At 41.1% G+C, this 21925-nt stretch overlaps 1 protein-coding gene across 1 annotated transcript; it reads left to right on the plus strand.

The window, feature by feature from the left end:
* Positions 1-7644: 7644 nt before the first annotated feature.
* Positions 7645-9755, plus strand: LOC106589224 (leucine-rich repeat-containing protein 18-like). Its single transcript, XM_014178941.2, has 2 exons — positions 7645-8070; positions 8626-9755. Exons 1-2 carry the CDS (start codon positions 7961-7963, stop codon positions 9395-9397), a joined length of 882 nt encoding a protein of 293 aa, XP_014034416.1. The 5' UTR covers positions 7645-7960; the 3' UTR covers positions 9398-9755.
* Positions 9756-21925: the final 12170 nt, after the last annotated feature.

The following is a 21925-nucleotide window of genomic DNA, read 5'->3' on the forward strand; positions in this document are numbered from 1 at the left end:
CTGTTCTTCGTCAGAATGCACTCCCAGGACTTCTACTTCAATAAGAAATGTTGGTTTGGTCCCAAATAATCCATAGTTATATCCAAATAGCGGCGTTTTGTTCGTGCGTTCAAGACACTATCCGAAAGGGTAAATAAGGGTGACGAGCATGGCGCATTTCGTGACAAAACATTTCTAAATATTCCATTACCGTACTTTGAAGCATGTCAACCGCTGTTTAAAATAAATTTTTATGCCATTTTTCTCGTAAAAAAGCGATAATATTCCGACCGGGAAATCCTGTATACGTACAAAGAGAGAGAAAATAAATACATCTCGTGCCCCCAGAGTACTCTGACCAGCCACTATCCAAACGCGATAATGTGTTTCAGCTAGAGGCTGCCTCGATATCATTCAGCTTTTTCCCGGGTTCTGAGAGCCTATGGGAGCCGTAGGAAGTGTCACGTTACGGCAAAGATCCTCAGTCTTCAATAAAAAGAGCCAAGATGAACAACAACTTGTCAGAGAGGGCGCTTCCTGTTTGGAATCTTCTCAGGTTTTTGCCTGCCATATGAGTTCTGTTATACTCACAGACGCAATTCAAACAGTTTTAGAAACTTTAGGGTGTTTTCTATCCAAAGCCAATAATTATATGCATATTCTAGTTACTGGGCAGGAGTAATAACCAGATTAAATCGGGTACGTTTTTTATCCGGCCGTGTCAATACTGCCCCCTAGCCCTAACAGGATAAGTGCATCGACAACATCGTCCCCACAATTTACGTACATATCCCAACCAGAAGCCATGGATTACAGGCAACATCCGCACTGAGATAAAGGCTAGAGTTACTTCTTTCAAGGAGCAGGAAACTTATCCGGACACTTATAAGAAATGCCGCCATACCCTCTGACAAACGATCAAACAGGCAAAGCATCAATACAGGACTAACATTGAATCCTACTACACCGGCTCTGACGGATGTGGCAGGGCTTGCAGACTATTACAGATTACAAATGGATACCCAGCCGCGAGCTGCCCAATGACGCGAGCCTACCAGACAAGCTAAATGCCTTCTATGCTCACTTCGAGGTATGGAAGACTGAACCATACCTGAGAGCACCAGCTGTTCCGGACAACTGTGTCATAACACTCTTCGTAGCCGAAGTGAGTAAGACCTTTAAACAGGTCAACATTAACAAAGCCGCAGGGCGGATTACCACGACCAACTGGCAAGTGTCTTCACTGACATGTTCAACCATTCCCTGATTAAGTCTGAAATACCTACATGTTTCAAACAGACCACCATAGCCCCTGTGCCCAAGAACGCCAAGGTCACCAGCCTAAATGACTAATGCCCCTTAGCACTCACGTCTGTAGCCATGAAGTGCTTTGAAAGGCTGGTCATGGCTCACATAAATACCATCATGCCAGAAACCCTAAACTCACTACAATTTGCATACTGACCAGATGCCCTTTCCCACCTGGACAAAAGGAACACCTACGTGAGAATGCTGTTTGTTGACTACAGCTCAGTGTTATACAACATAGTGCCCATAAAGCTCATCACTAAGCTAACGACACTGGAACTGAACACCTCCTTCTGCAACTGGATCCTAGACTTCCTTACGGCCACCCCCAGGTGGTAAGGGTAGGCAACAACACATCTTCCACACTGATCCTCAACACGGGGGACCCTCAGAGGTGCGTGCTTAGTGTCCTCCTGTACTCCCTGTTCACCCACGAATGCGTGGCCACGCACGACTTCAACACCATCATTAAGTTTTCCAACGACACAATGGTGGTAGGCCTGATCACCAACAACAATGAGACAGCCTATAGGGAGGAGGTCAGAGACCTGGCAGTGTGGTGCCAGGACAACAACCTCTCCCTCAACGTGAGCAAGACAAACGATTTGATCATGGACTACAGGAAAAGGAGGGTCGAGCACGCCCCCATTCACATCGACTGGGCTGTAGTGGAGCGGGTTGAGAGCTTCAAGTTCCTTGGTGTCCACAACACTATTTATTTTTATTTTTTATTTCACCTTTATTTAACCAGATAGGCTAGTTGAGAACAAGTTATCATCTACAACTGTGACCTGGCCAAGATAAAGCAAAGCAGTGTGACACAAACAACAACACAGAGTTACACATGGAATAAACAAACACAGTCAATAATACAATAGAACAAGTCTATATACAATGTGTGCAAATGAGGTAGGACAAGGGAGGTAAGGCAATAAATAGGCCATAGTGGCAAAATAATTACAATTTAGCAATTAAACACTGGAGTGATAGATGTGCAGAAGATGAGTGTGCAAGTAGAAATACTGGGGTGAAAAGGAGTAAAATAAATAACAGTATGGAGATGAGGTAGTTGGATGGGCTATTTACAGATGAGCTATGAGGTGCAGTGAACTGTGAGCTGCTCTGACAGCTGGTGCTTAAAGCTAGTGAGGGAGATATGAGTCTCCAACTTTAGTGATTTTTGTAGTTCGTTCCAGTCATTGGCAGCAGAGAACTGGAAGGAAAGGCGGCCGAAGCAGGAATTGGCTTTGGAGGTGACCAGTGAAATATACCTGCTGGAGCACGTGCTACGGGTGGGTGCTGCTATGGAGACCAGTGAGCTGAGATAAGGCTGGGCTTTACCTAGCAAAGACTTATAGATGACCTGGAGCCAGTGTGTTTGGCGATGAATATGAAGCGAGGGCCAGCCAACGAGAGCATACAGGTCGCACTATCAAACTATCATGGTCCAAACAGACCAAGACAGTCATGAAGAGGGCAAGACAATGCCTATTCCCCCTCAGGAGACTGAAAATATTTGGCATGACTCCTCAGATCCTCAAAAAGTTCTACAGCTTCACCATCGAGAGCATCCTTACTGGTGTCATCACCGTTTGGTATGGCAACTGCTTGGCATCCCAGTACATCACTGGGGCCAAGCTTCCTTCCATCCAGGACCTTTATACTAGGCGTTGTCAGTGGGAAGGCCCTAAAAACTGTCCAAGAATCCAGCCACCTGTCATAGACTGTTCTCTTTGCTACCGTATGGCAAGAGGTACAGGAGCGCCAAGTCTAAGTCCAAAGGACTCCTTATCCCTTGGCCTATAATGTCTGCGCCCCCGTGGAAATGTAATTAACATAATAAAAAAATCTATCTGCTTAAGGTAGAGATATCTGTTTTTATGCATGGGCTGCATTTCCATCCGCCTATATCGCCCTTCCGCATCTGTGGTGAAAGATGGCAGAGCTAGAGCAGTGTTTGTCAGATCATGAAAGATCCCGAAAATCAGTCTTCTCACAAAAACTATTATAACCACCCTACGGAAAGCTCTCACACACATGTAGATGTATGTTGTGTTGCTCTAGAACGACCACAAGCCTCACAAGACTCGTCTGAAGGTCCCTAGTACCAGTTAAAAAAATAATGGTATATATGCTTAAAATAAGGGTATAACAAACAAACACAAATATATATATATATATATATCTATATATATCTATATATATATCTTTCTTATATCTCTCAGATATAGGACACACTTCAGACTAAATCTGTTGTTCCATGTAGTGAATCTGTTATTTAGTGTGTTTCAATTGGCTAATAGCAGTAATGCCAAATTGAATGTTCCATCCAATAATTCTTAAAAAGAAAGCTAAATAATCATTGTTATGACCACCTTAAAACAATTCCATGTTAGCTTAGAACCCCAATCCACAATCACGTTGGTTTAACAATAGCACGGTATACCCTTACAGAAAAAAACACATGAATGTGAACACGTGAAGTGTTCCTAAAACATGTTTCATGTGATCTTATGTGAAGTTCATGTAATAACATGTGACAACTACACATGTATCGCCCTTCCGCATCTACGAAGCATGTGGTTTTTCTGTAAGGGTCCAACTTCTCTCACAACCAAGCCCTAACATTTTCCTGTAGTATCAAAGCACCATTAGACACATTATACTATTAACTTTCCCAACTAGAATTATTATTGATACTCAGTCAAGTACCTTTGAAGTAATTCCAAGCAAACATTTATACAATAAAGAGCTCTTTGAATTTCTGATCTTTAGACTGTATGACAGGGTTGTATTGAGTCAGAGGAGAACAAAACCACATCCATTCAAGACTTGAATAAACAGGATGACATGTTTTTGCCCTCTCTTGCCAGTTTTCCTAAACATGTCCAACAAACTATAACTCATCCCTTGAATAAGCTACATGGCTAATTTGGCTATTTTGGCTAATTTGGCTATCCTTGATATGAATTTCACTACTGAAACAAAACAATTCCACAGTCAAAGACATGCAAGACTTGCCAAGAATAGAAACTAGATTTCATCTGAAATCCTCTGTTAGTGTCACAATATAATTAGATAATTAGTCACTTGGGGCATTACGTAGTTAACACATGATACCACCTCTGTACCTGGTGACCAAGCAGGGCAGTCATACAATAGCAATAGGAAGGAAACAGAGAGGCTGTAACAGACACTGTCAGCTGGGTTGGGGGTAGGAAAGCTGGACCAGACAGACCGGACGTCCTGCTAACAAGGTTGTGAACACAGATGTGTCCAGCGATCCAGCCTCAGCACATGGCCAATGTGCCAGTATTGAAGCATTGGATAGCCCAGTATGATTGATTACTGAGTGTTAGTGTTTGACGTTATCAACTACTGAAGGGTTTTCATACTCCATGGAATTCTCCTTCAATTAAACAATACGTTTAATCATACTTTAACAATAGAATAAACCCATAATAAAAAAAAGTATTCGGTTAGTTAAAACACCCGTGAATGAAATTGAGGTATGTGTGTTTATACTGAGCTGGTTGTCTGGCTGTTACAGAGGAATCATCATCCTCTAGTAGAGCAGAGCTCTTGTTACCAACTAGCTCTCACAGCCTCACGTCATAATTAGACGTTCATCCATGTTTCTCAAACATCACATTTCGAAGTTGTTCCAAACGGCATTTTTCTAAATGCTAAGGTTATTAAGTTGTGGCATGAACTCCTAATTTTTAAGGTAAGGGTTAAGGTTTGGGATAGGCTTAAAACAAAAATCTCAAAAACAATTATATCGTTTGATTCAAACATGCAACCTTGGCTCAAGAGATAGATACTTACGCCCATCCGCCATTCCAGTCCACAACGCCCTTGGAAAACTGCCCCTAGTGGCCCGTTTCCATGTCATCTACTGACGTCCTCAGATACGGACTGACGTCAAATACTGACTTGTATCACGGGTGACCAGGCTGCTTTTTACATGGGAGGATGACAGACTGAACACAGGTAAACAAGAGGCTCTTGTGATGTAATGTCCTCCTGGGGACCAGAAACAGGATTCCATTGAAAGACACACCTACCTGGAGAATCGGCCTAGCTTGGTCTTTGTCTGTGGACAACCCAATAAACTTGAACGCAATGACCCCCCTCCCCTTTCTCTCTCTCTGTCTCTCTCTCTCTCTTTCAACCCCCCCCCTCTCTCTGTTTCTCAGATACAATCCTCACATTGCAGATCATCAAGTGTAATCTATCCAGCCTATTCACAGGTCCCCAAGGGGCACTGGGCCATGCTCAATTAGGTCAGTATGTCTGTCTCTCTTCATTACATGCATATGGCTGCATATAGTCTGTGTAATTCAGGCACTGGAGGGAAGTTGACTCTGTTTAATTGGCTAGACTAAACTATGCCCTGCATTTATTAACAACATATTCAGTTGTCTATAACAAACAAAATCTACTGTGGCCATGGTAAATGACAAAGCTCAGCTTTGATGGAAAGGCATGCTTTACTAGGTACATTTACGTTTTTGCAAGCACCAGAGACTTTACGACTTTTCATATGACTTTTGATACTGCTAGTCTTCCATCAGATTACATTTCTATCAACAATGACCTCAAAATATTTGATATACTGTACACTAATATAAGACTGACCATATAATTAGAATGTAGGGGAGAGTGGTGTAAGTTGAGCCATTTTTTACATTCAGCATCACCCCGTCAAGGGAAATATAGTATTCTTTGTAACTAAGATATCTATATATATTTCAGGATGTTATGTATCCCTGGAAATAATCAGATTACAGTTTTGAAAATATAGCACCTCATGCAAGGATTAGGACCTCAGGAGGTTTTAAATACCCCAACTGGTGTATAGAACAATCTTAAAATGATAGAATAGAATAAGGTTTTCTGATAGAAGCATCATAAAACCTTTAACATGATAAATTAATTTGACTTACCTAACTTGCTTACCACTTTTTCTTCCTTCACAGACTGCATGAAATGGTTTCCATGTGGTTTCTTCCTTCACAGACTACATGAAATGGTGACCTCTTCCTAAATACACTACATGACCAAAAGTATGTGGACACCTGCTCGTAGAACATCTCATTCCAAAATCATGGCCATTAATATGGTGTTGGTCCCCCCTTAGCTGTTATAACAGCCTCCACTCTTCTGGGAAGGCTTTCCACTAGATGTTGGAACATTGCTGCGGGGACATGCTTCCATTTAGCCACAAGAGCATTAGTGAGGTCGGGCACTGATGTTGGGCGATTAGACCTGGCGCGCAGTCGGCGTTTCAATTCTTCCCAAAGGCATTCGATGGGGTTGAGGTCAGGGCTCTGTTCTTCAACACCGATCTCGACAAACCATTTCTGTATGGACCTCGTTTTGTGCACGGGGGCATTGTCATGCTGAAAGAGGAAAGGGCCCTCCCCAGTGTTGCCACAAAGTTGGAAGAACAAAATTGTCTAGAATGTCATTGTATGCGTTAAGATTTCCCTTCACTGGAACTAAGGGTCCTAGCCCGAACCATGATAAACAGCCCTAGACCATTATTCCTCCTCCACCAAACTTTACAGTTGGCACTATGCGTTCGGGTAGGTAGTGTTCTCCTGGCATCCGCCAAACACAGATTCGTCCGTCGGTCTGCCAGATGGTGAAGCGTGATGTCCAACGGCGGCGAGCTTTACACCACTCCAACTGTTTAAACGAGAGGCTGCCTGGATCTTTAATTTAAAGACCCGTGCTCCCTTCGGTCTCAATGTAGACTTTGATCTGAAGCCATTCTTATGGTTATTGTGATTTTGCTATTCATTGTAAATGTTTAATGGCCTATGTAGCCAATTTGTATCTATGATCGTATGCTATCCATTAATTTTTCTTGTATGTTCTTTTTATATCTGAGAATAAACCAATGATATCAGGCCACACCCAGCCATGATTACAGACACCTGTGTGTGTCCTTTGACACTATATAAACTAGTGACCCGCAGTGTTTGTCATTCCACCCTGATGAAGACAGCTTGTCTGTCAAAACGTTGGTTATTAGGTTATTAAATTACTGCATCTGTGCTCCTAGAGTGTTTTTTTTTTCAAGTGTTCTACTTTTAAATTGGACTATTTCTTTATGTTGAATGCCAATACTCTTGTACGGCTTCCAATAGCCAAAGATCTATCTTTCTCTATCCAAGCATCCATTTTTATTCCTGTAGGATGAGGGCCCACTTCAGTAAACAAGGAGGTAAATGTTGCAGTAAATTACTTCACTGTAAATATGATAATCATACATGAAAATAGTCAAAGATTTTCCACCATTTGTGTCTCAACATGACAGGCTTATTTGGTGTTTTGTTTATTTGTTCTGAGCTTCAACTGTATGCTAAATGTGTACAGAATGTATACAGTAAGCAAGCAACAGCAAAAACAGTGCAATAGCTTTTCCCCTGAAAGCCTCAGACCTAGCCAAAAACTACAAGGAACACATCATTCAGTTGCTTAGTAACAAGGAAAAACAAGAGAAGGCTAGCAGTACTCACAGTTTATGCAGGCCAGGCTGACAGAAAAATGTAAAAACACAGGTCCTTAGCCGTATTCACATAAAAACGACAGAGCAGTGCCCTTCCTGGTTTTTATTTACATGGCTCTTGGTGGCTCTTATGTATAATTCACAGCCAGGGAGATGGAAGGATCCTCGACAAACCTTGGGAGAGCATTCCTGTGTCTTAAGTCTGGAGATTGCACCCTCTCCGGCTCTGCACTGATCTGGGTGGTGGACGAACTTCAATACTGGTAAGAAAACAAAACAGTTTTCTATAACCAAGTTCAGAATAAATGAAACTTGATTATTGCTAAGTCATATAGTAGATTCAAGTTGTGATGTTAAAGTGTTTTAAAAGGTTAAATAGGGTGAATGTGATAATAGGTCAAACTGTTTTACAATTGGTATTTTAAAGACATGTTATACAGTAAAACAATGACTGTTCACTCTTCTACTAAAAAAAGGTGGGATTGAGAGTTGTTATGGTCAAGGTACATGTTCATCCTCTGCTACAATGGCAAACAGTTGACTGTCTCATGTCCTTTGTTGTAATATGATGAGTTATACAGTGAGACAAGTATTGTCATTTATGCAAGGGACTATGACATGTAACACTATCTATTACATCACATTCTAGTTCTACTAGTAATTCCATTTTTCTACTGCCTACTTCATGTATAATGGAGAAACTAACTAATGAATAATTTATTGATGGAACAGGTTAAATCTTAACCAAGGAAACAGCATTTAATCAAACTCATAACATGTTGAACACTAAACTCAAATCTTTTATTTATTTTTTAAAGCATGATGGCCAAGGGCAAGAAGCGGTCAAGCGAGCCCAAAGGCCGGAAGATCACTCTAAAGATGGCTAAGCTAGCCCTGAAGCTGACCGTGGATGGCAAGCGTCGGCTGGACCTCAGCAACATGGAGATCACCACCTTTCCCAAGTGCATCCTGAAGCTTTGCGATGTGGACGAGCTGGACCTGAGCCGCAACCTGCTCAAGAAGATCCCAGACTCTATCGCCAAGTTTGTCAACCTCTGCTTTTTGGACCTCCACAGCAACCAGTTGGACCAGGTTCCGGAAGCTATCGGGCGCCTCCATAACCTATACAGCCTCAACCTGTGTAACAACTGTCTGAGCACTGTAGGACTCCCCAACGAGATCGGTCTCCTGCGAAAGCTGAGGAGCCTCAACCTGGGCATGAATGTCCTGGAGAGCATCCCATCCTCTATCGCAGCCCTCAAGGAGCTGCGTCACCTTGGTCTGTTCAACAACCACCTGACCCGGGTACCTGAGTGCCTCGACAACCTGCCCTACCTAGAGACCGTCAACCTGAAGTGCAATCCCATCCCCTTGGAGGATGACAAAGGCATAGACCCCATCCAGAGAGTGGAGTGCATGTACCTGGTGAGGGAGAGCTGCCTGTGTGCCTGCTGCCTCCAGAAGGTCAAAGACAACAGGCAGAGGGTGAACAGCAGGCTGAGCAGAGGCCCCACCCACAGGAAGTCCATCTTCGCCAGCCTGAACACACCCAACTTGGTGGTGCAGGAAGACCAAGCCATCTGGAGGTGATGGAGGAACCAGGTCCTCAATAGGTCATCTAAAGGTAATCAAGAACATATTATTTAGGATAAGAACAGCCCAGGTGCTCTATTGCAATAGCTACTTTTTACTTGACAATGTATATTAGGCATATCAGGAATTCTGGAAGAAGAAACATTATAGGGGTTGCAGTCACACATAACCAGCCTTCTATAAGCTGCTCGGTCTGTGGTTTGTTGTACGCTAACGCCCTCTACAGTTTGGAGTCCTGTAATGTTCTACAACAGACCCTGCACTGGAAATCTACCTTAGCTTTACTAATACTACTTTCACTTGCATATTTGTTTGCATATCAAATGTTTCTGATAATAAAATAAGCTTTCATTCTCATTGTTATGATTATTTGTCTCCTCTATTCCAGTGTCAGTAATCACACTAGGACAAAGTGACCAGAGGGGTATCCTACATAGCAGGTTTGACGATTTAGCAAGGTAACTTTGGTAAACTGAGTTCAACTCGGGGTAACCGGTCACCTTTTAGCCAGGTTAAATTTCTATGGCAACAAATCCTCCAGAACTGACCTAGAAAACAAGACCTTGAGAACTGGAGAAACAGAAAACACACCGGTAAGACCTGACAAAACAAGATGAACTGGCAACAGAAAAACATGAGTATAAATACAGACGGGATAATGGGGAAAAATAGGAGACAGGAGACAAAGGGCTGTAAGACAAATGTTTAATCCAAGACACATGGAACGTGGGATGTATATGGAGGGTGTGGGGCAACAGAAGACTAACAGCAGCGGGGCTAAGGATTTTAGAGATGGGGAAAGGGCCGATAAAGCGGGGGGTAAGATTACGGGACTCAAACTGGAGGGGCAGATCCTGAGTGGAGAGCCATACCCTCTGCCCGAGAGGATAGCGGTGAGCCGGGGTTCGGTGGCGGTCTGCCTGTCGCTGATACCTGGAAGTGGTCTTAAGATCGGACAGGGCTCTCTTCCAGGTAAGCCGACTGCGGCGGACAAACATCTAGGCAGAGGGTATGCTGACTTCTTCCTCTTGCTCAGGGAAGAGCAGAGGCTGGTAACCCAAGGACGTCAGGAACCATGGTGGGACACCAAAATCATTGTCGGAAGAAAGCCGGTGTCCAGCAGGAGCCAGGATGTCAGGTGAGGTTAGAGGAATGAGCCCATTCTAAGACCGGGTACCGGGCAAAATCTGGGACCAACAAATGGTTAGCTGGCTGGGAATGCTGCATCTTGAAGACCAGGCTCTCGATACTCCAGACGAGTGTTAGGCTACTGTGGTGGTTTGTTACCTTGGAGATAGTCTGCGGTATTGTTCCAACAATGTATTGAAGGTATGGTCATGGCATTTCGTCAAGGTATGGAGTCCCTCCACAAGGTTCTGCAGTAACTCCTCATGGCTTCCAACGGTGTCTCCTTGGAGGGAGACTGTGTTGCAGAGCAGGTCTGAGTTTGCTTGGTCAGTCATGGCCAGTTGGTACTATCACGACTCAGGATATGACCCAAATACAGACACAGGAGGCCGATAGTTTGGTTCTCAGAAAATGTAATATAACAAAGGGGCAGGCAAAGGGCAGGTCGAGGGCAGACAGAGGTTCGTAATCCAAGGCAGAGTCAATCAGGGAAAGAACGTCAGGCAGGCTCAGGCTCAGGACAAGTAGAAAGATCGGAACTGGGACGACTAGAAGACAAGATCTTGAGAACTGGATAAACGGGAAACAAGCTGGTAAAACCTGCAAAACAAGACGAACTGGCAACAGACAAACAGAAAAAGCAGGTATAAATACGCAGGGGATAATGGGGAAAAAGTTGGAGACACCTTGTGGGGGGTGGAGACAAGCACAAGAAAGATGATACAGATCAGGGTTTGACAGCCTGCTGAATTTGGAAGATAACTTTTCTTTCAATTTGATTAAGGCTCAAATTAAATTGTGGACGTTTCAGCATTGTCTCAATGAAGAGTTCGGCGTTCGACTACTCATTTGCGCCATTTACGCGTAGTTACAAGCCTGATAGAGTTAGCGGCAGGCAGATGAGAAATATCCACCGTCGTAATACGGATTAACTTCTATGGGCTAGGTGGGACGTTAGCGTCCCACTCTATTCAACAGCCAGTGGAATCGCGTGGTGCGAAATACAAATACCTCAAAAATGCAATAATTTCAATATTTCAAACATACGACTATTTTACACCATTTGAAAGATAAGACTCTCGTTAACCTGTTTGGGATAGGGGGCAGTTTTTCACGGCCGGATAAAAAACGTACCCAATTTAATCTGGTTATTACTCCTGCCCAGAAACTAGAATATGCATATAATTAGTACATTTGGATAGAAAACACCCTAAAGTTTCTAAAACTGTTTGAGATGATCTGCAGAGAAGAATGGGAGAAATTCCCCAAATATAGATGTGCCACGCTTGTAGCGTCATACCCAAGAAGACTCGAAGGCTGTAATCGCTGCCAAAGGTGCTTCAACAAAGTACTGAGAAAAGGGTCTGAATACGTATGTTAATGTTATTTCAGTTTAATTATAATACATTTGCAAAAAAAATATGTAAAAAACATTTTTTGCTGTCATTCTGGGGTATTGTGGGTAGATTCAATCAATTTTAGTATAAGGTTGTAACATAACAAAAATGTGGAAATAGGGAAGGGGTCTGAATACTTTCCAAATGCACTGTATATAACATGATTGGCACAACCATAATAATCATGAAATGGCCTTGGACGTGTAATGAACACGAGGGGATACAAGAGAGTTGGTTTCAAGCGCAGGGCGCAGCTGGTGTTTATTGCAAAGGACCACAGGAGGAGGCAGGTAGCTGGGTCCAGGGGCAGGCAGAAGGTCATACGCAGGGGGTCCAAAAGGGCAACAGTACAGGCAGGGAAAAGGCTAGTAACATAGTCCGGGAGATCAGGCAATAGGTAGATAACAGGAAATCCGATAGGCTAAAGTACCGGCAGGGAATAGGCAAAAGGCGTCGTTAGTGAAGCAGGGTGTGAGTTGGAAGCAGACGTTTCAGGAAGTGCCATAATCATTTCACATTAACCTGTTTAATTTAGTTGATATGGCTTAATTGATCATAGTCCAGACTTGTTATAGTTGCAAATACCATGCAGTTGCACCAGAGGAATTTAAACCAAACAGATTTTTTTGGCAAGTGTTCTGTTTCCCCACATTTATTGATTAATGAATTTCCCATCATGAAAATGTGTCCCTATTCCCCAATCAAATACATTCATCGATACCACAAAAAAAACAGACAAATACAACTTTTTACTCCAATCTGGCAACCCTCATAAAATCTGACATAGCACCAGTATACCAAAGCATTAAGCGAAAACAAGCATAGAAATCAGCATTTGAATTTTTTTTTTTACAAATATAAGGCTAGTATTATATTATAAGTAGTTTGGTGATAACCAGCCCATCTGTAACTAGCCCACCAAACTACCTCATCCCCATATTCTTATTTATTTTTTTGCAGCTTTGATCCCCAGTATCTCTACTTGCACATTCATCTTCTGCACATCTATCACTCCAGTGTTTAATTGCTAAATTGTAACTATTTCGCCACTATGGCTTATTTATTGCCTTACCTCCCTAATCTTACTACATTTGCACACACTGTATGTAGTTTTTTCTATTGTGTTATTGACTGTACGTTTGTTTATCCCATGTGTAACTCTGTGTTTGTGTTGCACTGCTTTGCTTTATCTTGGCCAGGTCACAGTTGTAAACTGGCCTACCTGGTTAAATAAAGGTGAAATATTTGTATTTTAAATAACCTGGTTGATTAACAATATTGGGTTGTTAACATGTTTTTTTTTTCTAAATACATGTGGGACTCAATAAAAGGCATTGTAGAACACCGTTGCCCAAAATGCATTGCGCCAATAACTTTCAAAAGATTGTTCTGAAGTTTACCCCCCAAAAATGTATTTTCCTATGAATGAAGTCGCACAAAAATGTATGTATTTTCACACGGATTAAGCCACACAAAAACGCACAAAATCTGCTGAAATACTTTTTGTACATATTTGCACGATTTTAGAGTGAGATTGTGTTGCCAACAATACACAGTATTTTTTTTCCAAAGCACTACCTGGGGCTGATGCTGACCAGAGAAGTGCTGAATCAACAAGAAGATGAAGATGCTAAATCAATAGATTCATTAGTAAGCTAACAGAAACAACACTGTATTGACCTGACCATTATTAGATCCGGTCACTATCCATGTTATTAGATGGAATCTTGCTAGAATTCTGAGTCTCTTAATTAAAGCTTGGGGCTCCACTGATCAATCCCTTATCAATCCTCCTATCTGTGTTATGTCTATAATAGCTTCCCCATGCAGCGTCATCACAGGTGACCAGTCTAACACGCTTTACTCTACACACTGCTCACCGCTGTGTCAGTGCTATTGGAAATCAATGCACCAGTACACACACACACTCCTCAGTCAGGCAGGCAGAATGCAGCGGAGCAGAAGCTGTAGCAGCCCTAAAAGCACTCTCTAGAGCAGGGATGGGCCCTTGGATCAATGAAAAAAAAAAGGTTTTTTTGGAACTCAAGATTATAATTAGTTGATTTGTTTTAATTAATTGTGTTGAGGCTTGGTTGGAGAAAAATGGGTATACTGTCAGCTCTCTAGGAACGGTTGGCCAAACATTTAAAGTTAGATTTAGTAGGCTTAAGTCCCAGTTTATGCTAGTTACATTGTTTGTTTATATAGCATTTATACAAGGCAGAAACATTGTTTCCTTGTTGAAAAATATACAGAATGCTAGTTTCAGAGAGATGCATAGCAACATCAAGGCAACTTTGTAACAGCTGACCCCATTTTTCTAAAGCCAAACCCACCCATTAGCCACTGAGTCTACCAGTTATAAAGATGCCAGTAGCGTAGCCTAGCGGTTAGAGCGTTGAACTAGTAACTGAAAGGTTGCAAGTTTGAATCCCTGAGCTGACAAGGTACAAATCTGTCGTTCTGCCCCTGAACAAGGCAGTTAACCCACTGTTCCTAGGCTGTCAGTGAAAATAAGAATTTGTTCTTAAGTGACTTGCCTAGTTAAATGAAGAAAAATGAAAATATTTTCACTATCCTTATGTTGTTTTTGTTTTGTGTTCGGATTGTTTCAGTGCATGCATTCAACAAGTCTTGGGCAGACTTCAACAGGGCCACCATCTCCAAAGATCTGAACTGGGTTTGATTTAGTTTTTGTTGTTTTAATTGTTTCAATTTTACATTAAATGCATATGGTGTATTTTTTGTTGGATCTTTGTAGAATTTTCCCACACTTTGAGTCAAACAAAATCGTGTGTTCTCTTCTCCGACAATTAATCCACAGATAAAAGGAGAAACCTAGTTCGTTTTTAGTTCGTTTTTGATGAATCCCAGAAATGTTCCACATACACAAAGAAATCTTATTTCTCTCAAATTTTGTGCACAAATTTGTCAATATCCCTGTTAGTGAGCACTCCTTTGCCAAGATAATCCATCCACCTGACAGGTGTGGCATATCAGGAAGCTGATTAAACAGCATGATCCTTACACAGGTGCACCTTGTGCTGGGGACAACAAAAGGCCACTCTAAAATGGGCCGTTTTGTCACACAACATCACAGATGTCTCAAGTTTTGAGGGAGCGTGCAATTGGCATGCTGACTGCAGGAATGTCCACCAGAGCTGTTGCCAGATAATGTCATATTAATTTCTCTACCATAAGCCTCATCCAATGTCGTTTTAGAGAATTTGGCAGTATGTCCAGCTGGCCTCACAACCGCAGACCACGTGTAACCACGCCAGCCCAGGACCTCCACATCTTGCTTCTTCACCTGTGGGATCGTCTGATACCAGCCCACCGAACAGCTTATGAAACTGAGGAGATTTCGGTCTGTAATAAAGCCCTTTTGTGGGGAAAAAGTGGATGGGCCTATGTCCACCCATGGCTGCGCCCCTACCCAGTCATGTGAAATCCATAGATTAGGGCCTAATGAATTTATTTTAATTGACTGATTTCCTTATATGAACTCAGTATAATTGTTGCATGTTGCGTTTGTATTTTTGTTCAGTACAGATACAACATTTCAATGTGGTTAATACACAATGTAACCAGGATGGCAGGTAGCAAAGTGGTTAAGAGTGTTGGGCAAGGAACCAAAAGGTTGCTGGTTCTAATCCCTGAGTGAAAAATCTGTTGATGTACCCCTGAGCGAGGACTTTACAGTGCCTTCATAAAGTATTCATACCCCTTGACTTATTCCACAGTCTGTTGTGTTACAGCCTGAACTCTACATTTATTTAAAAAAACCTAAGGTCGATGTCTGTGCCCCTGCGTCAATCGAAGTAGCGTAATAAAAAAATCACCATCAAAATCCATAAGTTTCAGCTAGATATATCTGTTTTCTTGCATGGTTTGCATCTCAATCCACTGCATCCTCCTTTGTCAGCCTTCCGCATCTGGAAGGTGGCTGAGCTACAGCAGTGTTTGTCAGACCATGAGACATCCCGAAAATCTGTCTTCTCATGAAAACATCTGTAGTGTCCAAATCGTTTGAGCTACAAATTTGACCCCACTATGGAAAGGGGAGACTTTCACAAATATGATGGTGTTCTCCGGGACTCGTCTGAATGTAACCCTTACAAATGATTGGAAGTATGGAGGTAGTTTTGTGCCTACAAAAATAAGGGGTTGATGATGTGTCCAAAAAAATATATATTTCCTGAGCTATCTTATATCTCCTAGATATAGGACAGATACTTCAACACGTTAATCCTTATGATTTAATTTTTGACTGTCTTTTTTTTGCCATTTATGAATGTTTTATTCAATGTGTTATTGATGGGCACAATTCTATATTTTATCAAATCATTTTTAAATATATATTTTTTTGTACCTAAAAAATTCCAAATCAATCAGCTAAATGATCCATGATATGACCAAATTAAAACAATTCCATATGTTAGCTTAGTACCCTACCAACCCCCCTAACAGATTAGACTTTTAGAGATTAAGTCAAAATTGTAACTCGACCACATTCTTCTTGGTAAGCAACTCAAGTGTAGATGTGGCCTTGTGTTCTAGGTTATTGTTCTGCTGAAAGGTGAATTCATCTCCCAGTGTCTGGTGGAAATCAGACTGAACCAGGTTTTCCTTGCGGATTTTGGCTCATTTTCTATCCTGAAAAATCCTTAACGATTACAAGCATACCCATAACATGATACAGTCACGACTATGCTTGAAAATATGGAGAGTTGTACTCTGCAATGTATTGTATTGGATTTGCCCTGAACAACACTTTTGTATTCAGGACATGAAGTTAATTTCTTTGCCACATTTTTTGCAGTTTTACTTTAGTACCTTATTGCAAACAGGATGCATGTTTTGGATTTTTTAAATTGTATTTCACTGTCAATTAGGTTAGTATTTTGAAGTAACTACAATGTTGTTGATCCATCTTCAGTTTTCTCCTATCACAGCTATTAAACTCTGTAACTGTTTTAAAGTAAGCCTCCTCTTCCTCTCCGGAAACTGATTTAGGAAAGACATCTGTATCTTTGTAGTGACTGGGTGTATTGATACACCATCCAAAGTGCAATTATTAACTTCACCATGCTCAAAGGGATATTCAATGTCTGCCCTTCTTTGCGAGGCATTGGAAAACCTCCCTGGTCTTTGTGGTTGAATCTGTGTTTGAAATTCACTGCTCGACTGAGGGACCTTACAGATGATTGTATTAGTGGGGTACAGAGATAAGGTAGTCATTCAAAAATCATGTTAAACACTGTTATTGCACAGATAGTGAGTCCATGCAACTTATGTGACTTGCTATGTACATTTTTTACTCCTGAACTTATTTGGGCTTGCCATAACAAAGGGGTTGAATACTTACTGAGTCAAAGCATTTCAGCTTTTAGTTTTTTATTCATTTGTAAAAGTGTCATAAAACATAATTCCACTTTGATGTTATGGGTTATTGTGTCTAGGCCAGTGACACAACAATCGATAAAATCTTTACTGTAGAAACAAATTATGTAGATTTGCAACAACTACCACACCTATCAACAACTACAACACCTATCCATTCTAAAGATGTACTTGAGTTACTATTAATATTTAACAAGAGAGCAAAGCTCTGGATTCCCAATTCTAGACAGTCAGCAGTAGCACTTGTCACATATTCCAATTCAGCACAATGACATGCATTGACCCAAGAAGAGAGGCTACAAGCGCTGTTTTATAGCATTGCCTGCAGGTTTTTCACACAGATGGTGCTAAACCATGATTTTTCCAATTTAAAACAATCCATCCTAAAACACAAAACAACAACACAATATATAATACACCTCAGAAATGTACATAGGAGCCCATATTTCATGCTGTATGTTTTGTTAGCATTGCAAAGGGAGGGTATATTACTGCAAACTTCGAAGTTTACCAGTAAACTACCATAATTTTGGTATCTTTCAAGTTATTGGGGGGAATTTATGAAATGTCATCGAGTGGCCTATTTAGGGTACTTCAGATTATCACAGCTGTCTGTAATTATCTCTGGCCCTCTGTGTGGACTTACTACATATAAAATAGATACAATTATGAAATAACATGATTTTAAAATAAAATAATGGAATGACAAAGCTGTAAAACATTATCCTAAATATAAACCATGAAGTTAGTGAATACCATTGGTGTTTAATGTGAGGGTTTCAACATGAAATACCCTTTACATTTTACTGTTTAAAAAAAAGTAAATAGCTGGAAGAGTTAAAGAGTTCATTGAAAATAATTCCATTATTGATTAGATGCTTTTTCATTAATTAGGCTATTTTCTCTTGAACCGTATGGTTCCATTTCCAATAAAAGAGTGGTGACCAACCTTTTCAAGTGTCCAAAAGCAAGCCGAGATCTACCATTCTGATTTTACTTTAAAAAGTAAGCCTATGCAACATTAACCTATTTATTAAAAACAATTCTGTAGCAATGAGGTTTATGCAGTAGGCTAAAGGCCCAATACATTATCACTGCATATTGGCTATGCTTGAATTGCCCTGCCAATGTTCTTCTTCTCAGACCATTTTGAAATGATATTTCAAACTTGTAGTTATATGATCACACTGGTATAGATCATTTGTTGTATAACTTGTGAGGCACAGATGAATGAGCATAATCATTTTTGTAGTCATTTTTTTGACTGGATAGATGGCCTGCATCTGATGGTCAGTCTGAGGGGAGGGAGGGAGAGAACAGAGGTGAGGCTGCCTCTCACCCGGCTCACGGTCCCTCCGCTCTCCCTCCCTTCGCTGAGAAAAGGGGACACTGTCTTCCAGCTGATGGCGAAACTCAAGTCGCACTGCATTATTTCTGCCTCACGCACCAATTCATGTTGTTACTCCTATGACCAGAGAAAGTGAAATATTCCTCGATATTAAAAAAGAGACAAGACGCTAATAAGAACAGCACAAGCTTTTCAAAATACTTTGCTCTAGGCTTACTCATTCATTGCAGCTGCAGTGCTAGTTGTAGCGTGAGTGGAAGTAGGGAGATTCTATGGTTTATATAAAGTGTTGAAAGTGCTGAATAACTCTTAAGGATCAGACCCTTTTTTTTCAATTTCGCCTAAAATGACATACCCAAATCTATCTGCCTGTAGCTCAGGACCTGAAACAAGGATATGCATATTCTTGATGTCATTTGAAAGGAAACACTTTGAAGTTTGTGGAAATGTGAAATTAATGTAGGAGAATGTAACGCATTAGATCTGGTAAAATATATATTTTTAATTGTACCGTCATCTTTGAAATGCAAGAGAAAGTACTATTCTAGCCCAGGCACAATTTAGATTTTGGCCACTAGATGGCAGCAGTGTATGTGCCAAGTTTTAGACTGATCCAATGAACCATTGCATATCTGTTCAAAATGTTGTATCAAGACTGCCCAAATGTGCCTATTTGGTTTATTAATACATTTTCAAGATTTTGTTCACTCTCCTCAAACAATACCATAGTATTCTTTCACTGTAATAGCTACTGTAAATTGGACAATACAGTTAGATTAACAAGAATTTAAGCTTTCTGCCCATATCAGATATGTTTATGTCCTGTGAATCTTTTTTGTTACTTACAACCTCATGCTAATCACATTAGCCTAAGTTAGCTCAACCGTCCCGCAGGGGGGACACCGATCCCATAGAAGTTAAACAAGAACATTCTTATGAAAACAGCAGCTCTTTGCTGTATTCGTTGAGGCTCTCTTTAGTCATTGTTTTAAAAGTTTGGAAATCACAGTATTAACTTTGCTGTGCACTCAGTGTTTCTTTTTACAACCTATGGCTCGAGGAAACTGTTTAGACACAGTGATCTAAACTATCTGATTGGCCAGCGGTAGGCCTATAGGTGCACTTGATTGGCTCTCTGGGACTGCCGGGGATGCAGAGTTCTACCTTCAGACACATAAAATGGTTCAACATGGGAACACTTTGCCTTCCAGCCATTAGGGCTGCTGAATCAAGTGCACCTACCACTAGCAGCACTTAACAAAATAAAAACATATAGGAACGCAAGGCTTTATCATTGCTGTTTTTTATTGTTTTTTGGGGGGGGGGGTGATCAACTAAAAATGCCTTGGCGATCGACCAGTCGATCGTGATCAATCAGTTGGTGACTACTGCACTAGAAATTCACGGACAATATGGACAGAGATATAAAAAATGAATACTAATACATCTTCTTAAAGAGTGGCGCAGTGGTCTAAGACACTGCATCTCAGTGCAAGAGGCATCACCTCAGTACCTGGTTTGAATCCAGGCTGCATCACATCTGGCTGTGATTTGGAGTCCCTTGTAAATAAGAATTTGTTCTTAACTGACTTGCCTAGATGAAGTCAGAAGTTTACATATACTTAGGCTGGAGTCAATAAAACTAATTTTTCAACCACTCCACAAATTTCTTGTTAACAAACTATAGTTTTGGCAAGTCGGTTAGGACATCTACTTTGTGCATGACACAAGCAATTTTTCCAACAATTGTTTACATACAGATTATTTCACTTATAATTCACTGTATCACAATTCCAGTGGGTCAGAAGTCTACATACACTAAGTTGACTGTGCCTTTAAACCGCTTGGAAAATTCCAGAAAATGATGTCATGGCGTTACAAGCTTCTGAAAGGCTAATTGACATCATTTTAGTCAATTGGAGGGGTACCTGTGGATGTATTTCAAGGCCTACCTTCAAACTCAGTGCCTCTGCTTGACATCATGGGAAAACCAAAAGAAATCAGCCAAGACCTCAGAAAGAAAATTGTAGACCTCCACAAGTCTGGTTCATCCTTGGGAGCAATTTCCAAACGCCTGAAGGTACCACGTTCATCTGCATAAACAATAGTACGAAGTATAAATACCATGGGACCACGCAGCCGTCATACTGCTCAGGAAGTAGACGTTTTCTGTTTCCTAGAGATGAACGTACTTTGGTGCGAAAAGTGCAAATCAATCCCAGAAAAACAACAAAGGACCTTGTGAAGATGCTAGAGCAAACAGGTACAAAGTATATATATATCCACAGTAAAATGAGTCCTATATCGACATAACCTGAAAGGCCTCTCAGCAAGGAAGAAGCCACTGCTCTAACACCGCCATAAAAAAATCCAGACTACGGTTTGCAACTGCACATGGGGACAAAGATCATACTTTTTGCAGAAATGTCCTCTGGTCTGATAAAACCAAAATAGAACTGTTTGGCCATAATGACTATCGTTATGTTTGGAGGAAAAAGGGGGAGGCTTACAAGCCGGGGAACACCATCCCAACCGTGAAGCACGGGGGTGGCAGCATCATGTTGTGGGGGTGCTTTGCTGCAGGAGGGACTGGTGCACATCACAAAATCGATGGCATCATGAGAAGGAAAATTATGTGGATATATTGAAGCATATATTTATCTCAAGACATCAGTCAAGGAGTTAAAGCTTGGTCGCAAATGGGTCTTCCACATTGATAATGACCCCAAGCATACTTCCAAATTTGTTGCAAAATGGTTTAGGACAACAAAGTCGAGGTATTGGAGTGGCCATCACAAAGCCCTGACCTCAATCCTATAGAAAATTTGTGGCCAGAACTGAAAAAGTGTGTGCGAGCAAGGAGGCCTAAAAACCTGATTCAGTTACACCAGCTCTGTCAGGAGGAATGGGCCAAAATTCACCCAACTTATTGTGGGAAGCTTGTGGAAGGCTACCCGAAATGTTTGACCCAAGTTAAACAATTTAAAGGCAATGCTACCAAATACTAATTGAGTGTATGTAAACTTCTGACCCACTGGGAATGTGATGAAAGAAATAAAAGCTGAAATAAATCATTCTCTCTACTATTATTTTGACATTTCACATTCTTAAAATAAAGTGGTGATCCTAACTGACCTAAAACAGGGAAATTTTACTAGGATTAAATGTCAGGAATTGTCAAAATCTGAGTTTAAATGTATTTGGCTAAGGCGTATGTAAACTTCCAACTTCAACTGTAAATAAAGGTTA

Source organism: Salmo salar, chromosome ssa28, assembly GCF_905237065.1.
Source record: "Salmo salar chromosome ssa28, Ssal_v3.1, whole genome shotgun sequence".
NCBI lineage: Eukaryota > Metazoa > Chordata > Actinopteri > Salmoniformes > Salmonidae > Salmo > Salmo salar.

Bases quoted from the DNA above. Each gene is read 5' to 3' on its own strand.
- LOC106589224 (XM_014178941.2), top strand. From the start codon at position 7,961: ATGGAAGGATCCTCGACAAACCTTGGGAGAGCATTCCTGTGTCTTAAG. The intron at 8,071-8,625 runs GTAAGAAAACAA...TATTTTTTAAAG, and splicing joins GTGGACGAACTTCAATACTG to CATGATGGCCAAGGGCAAGA.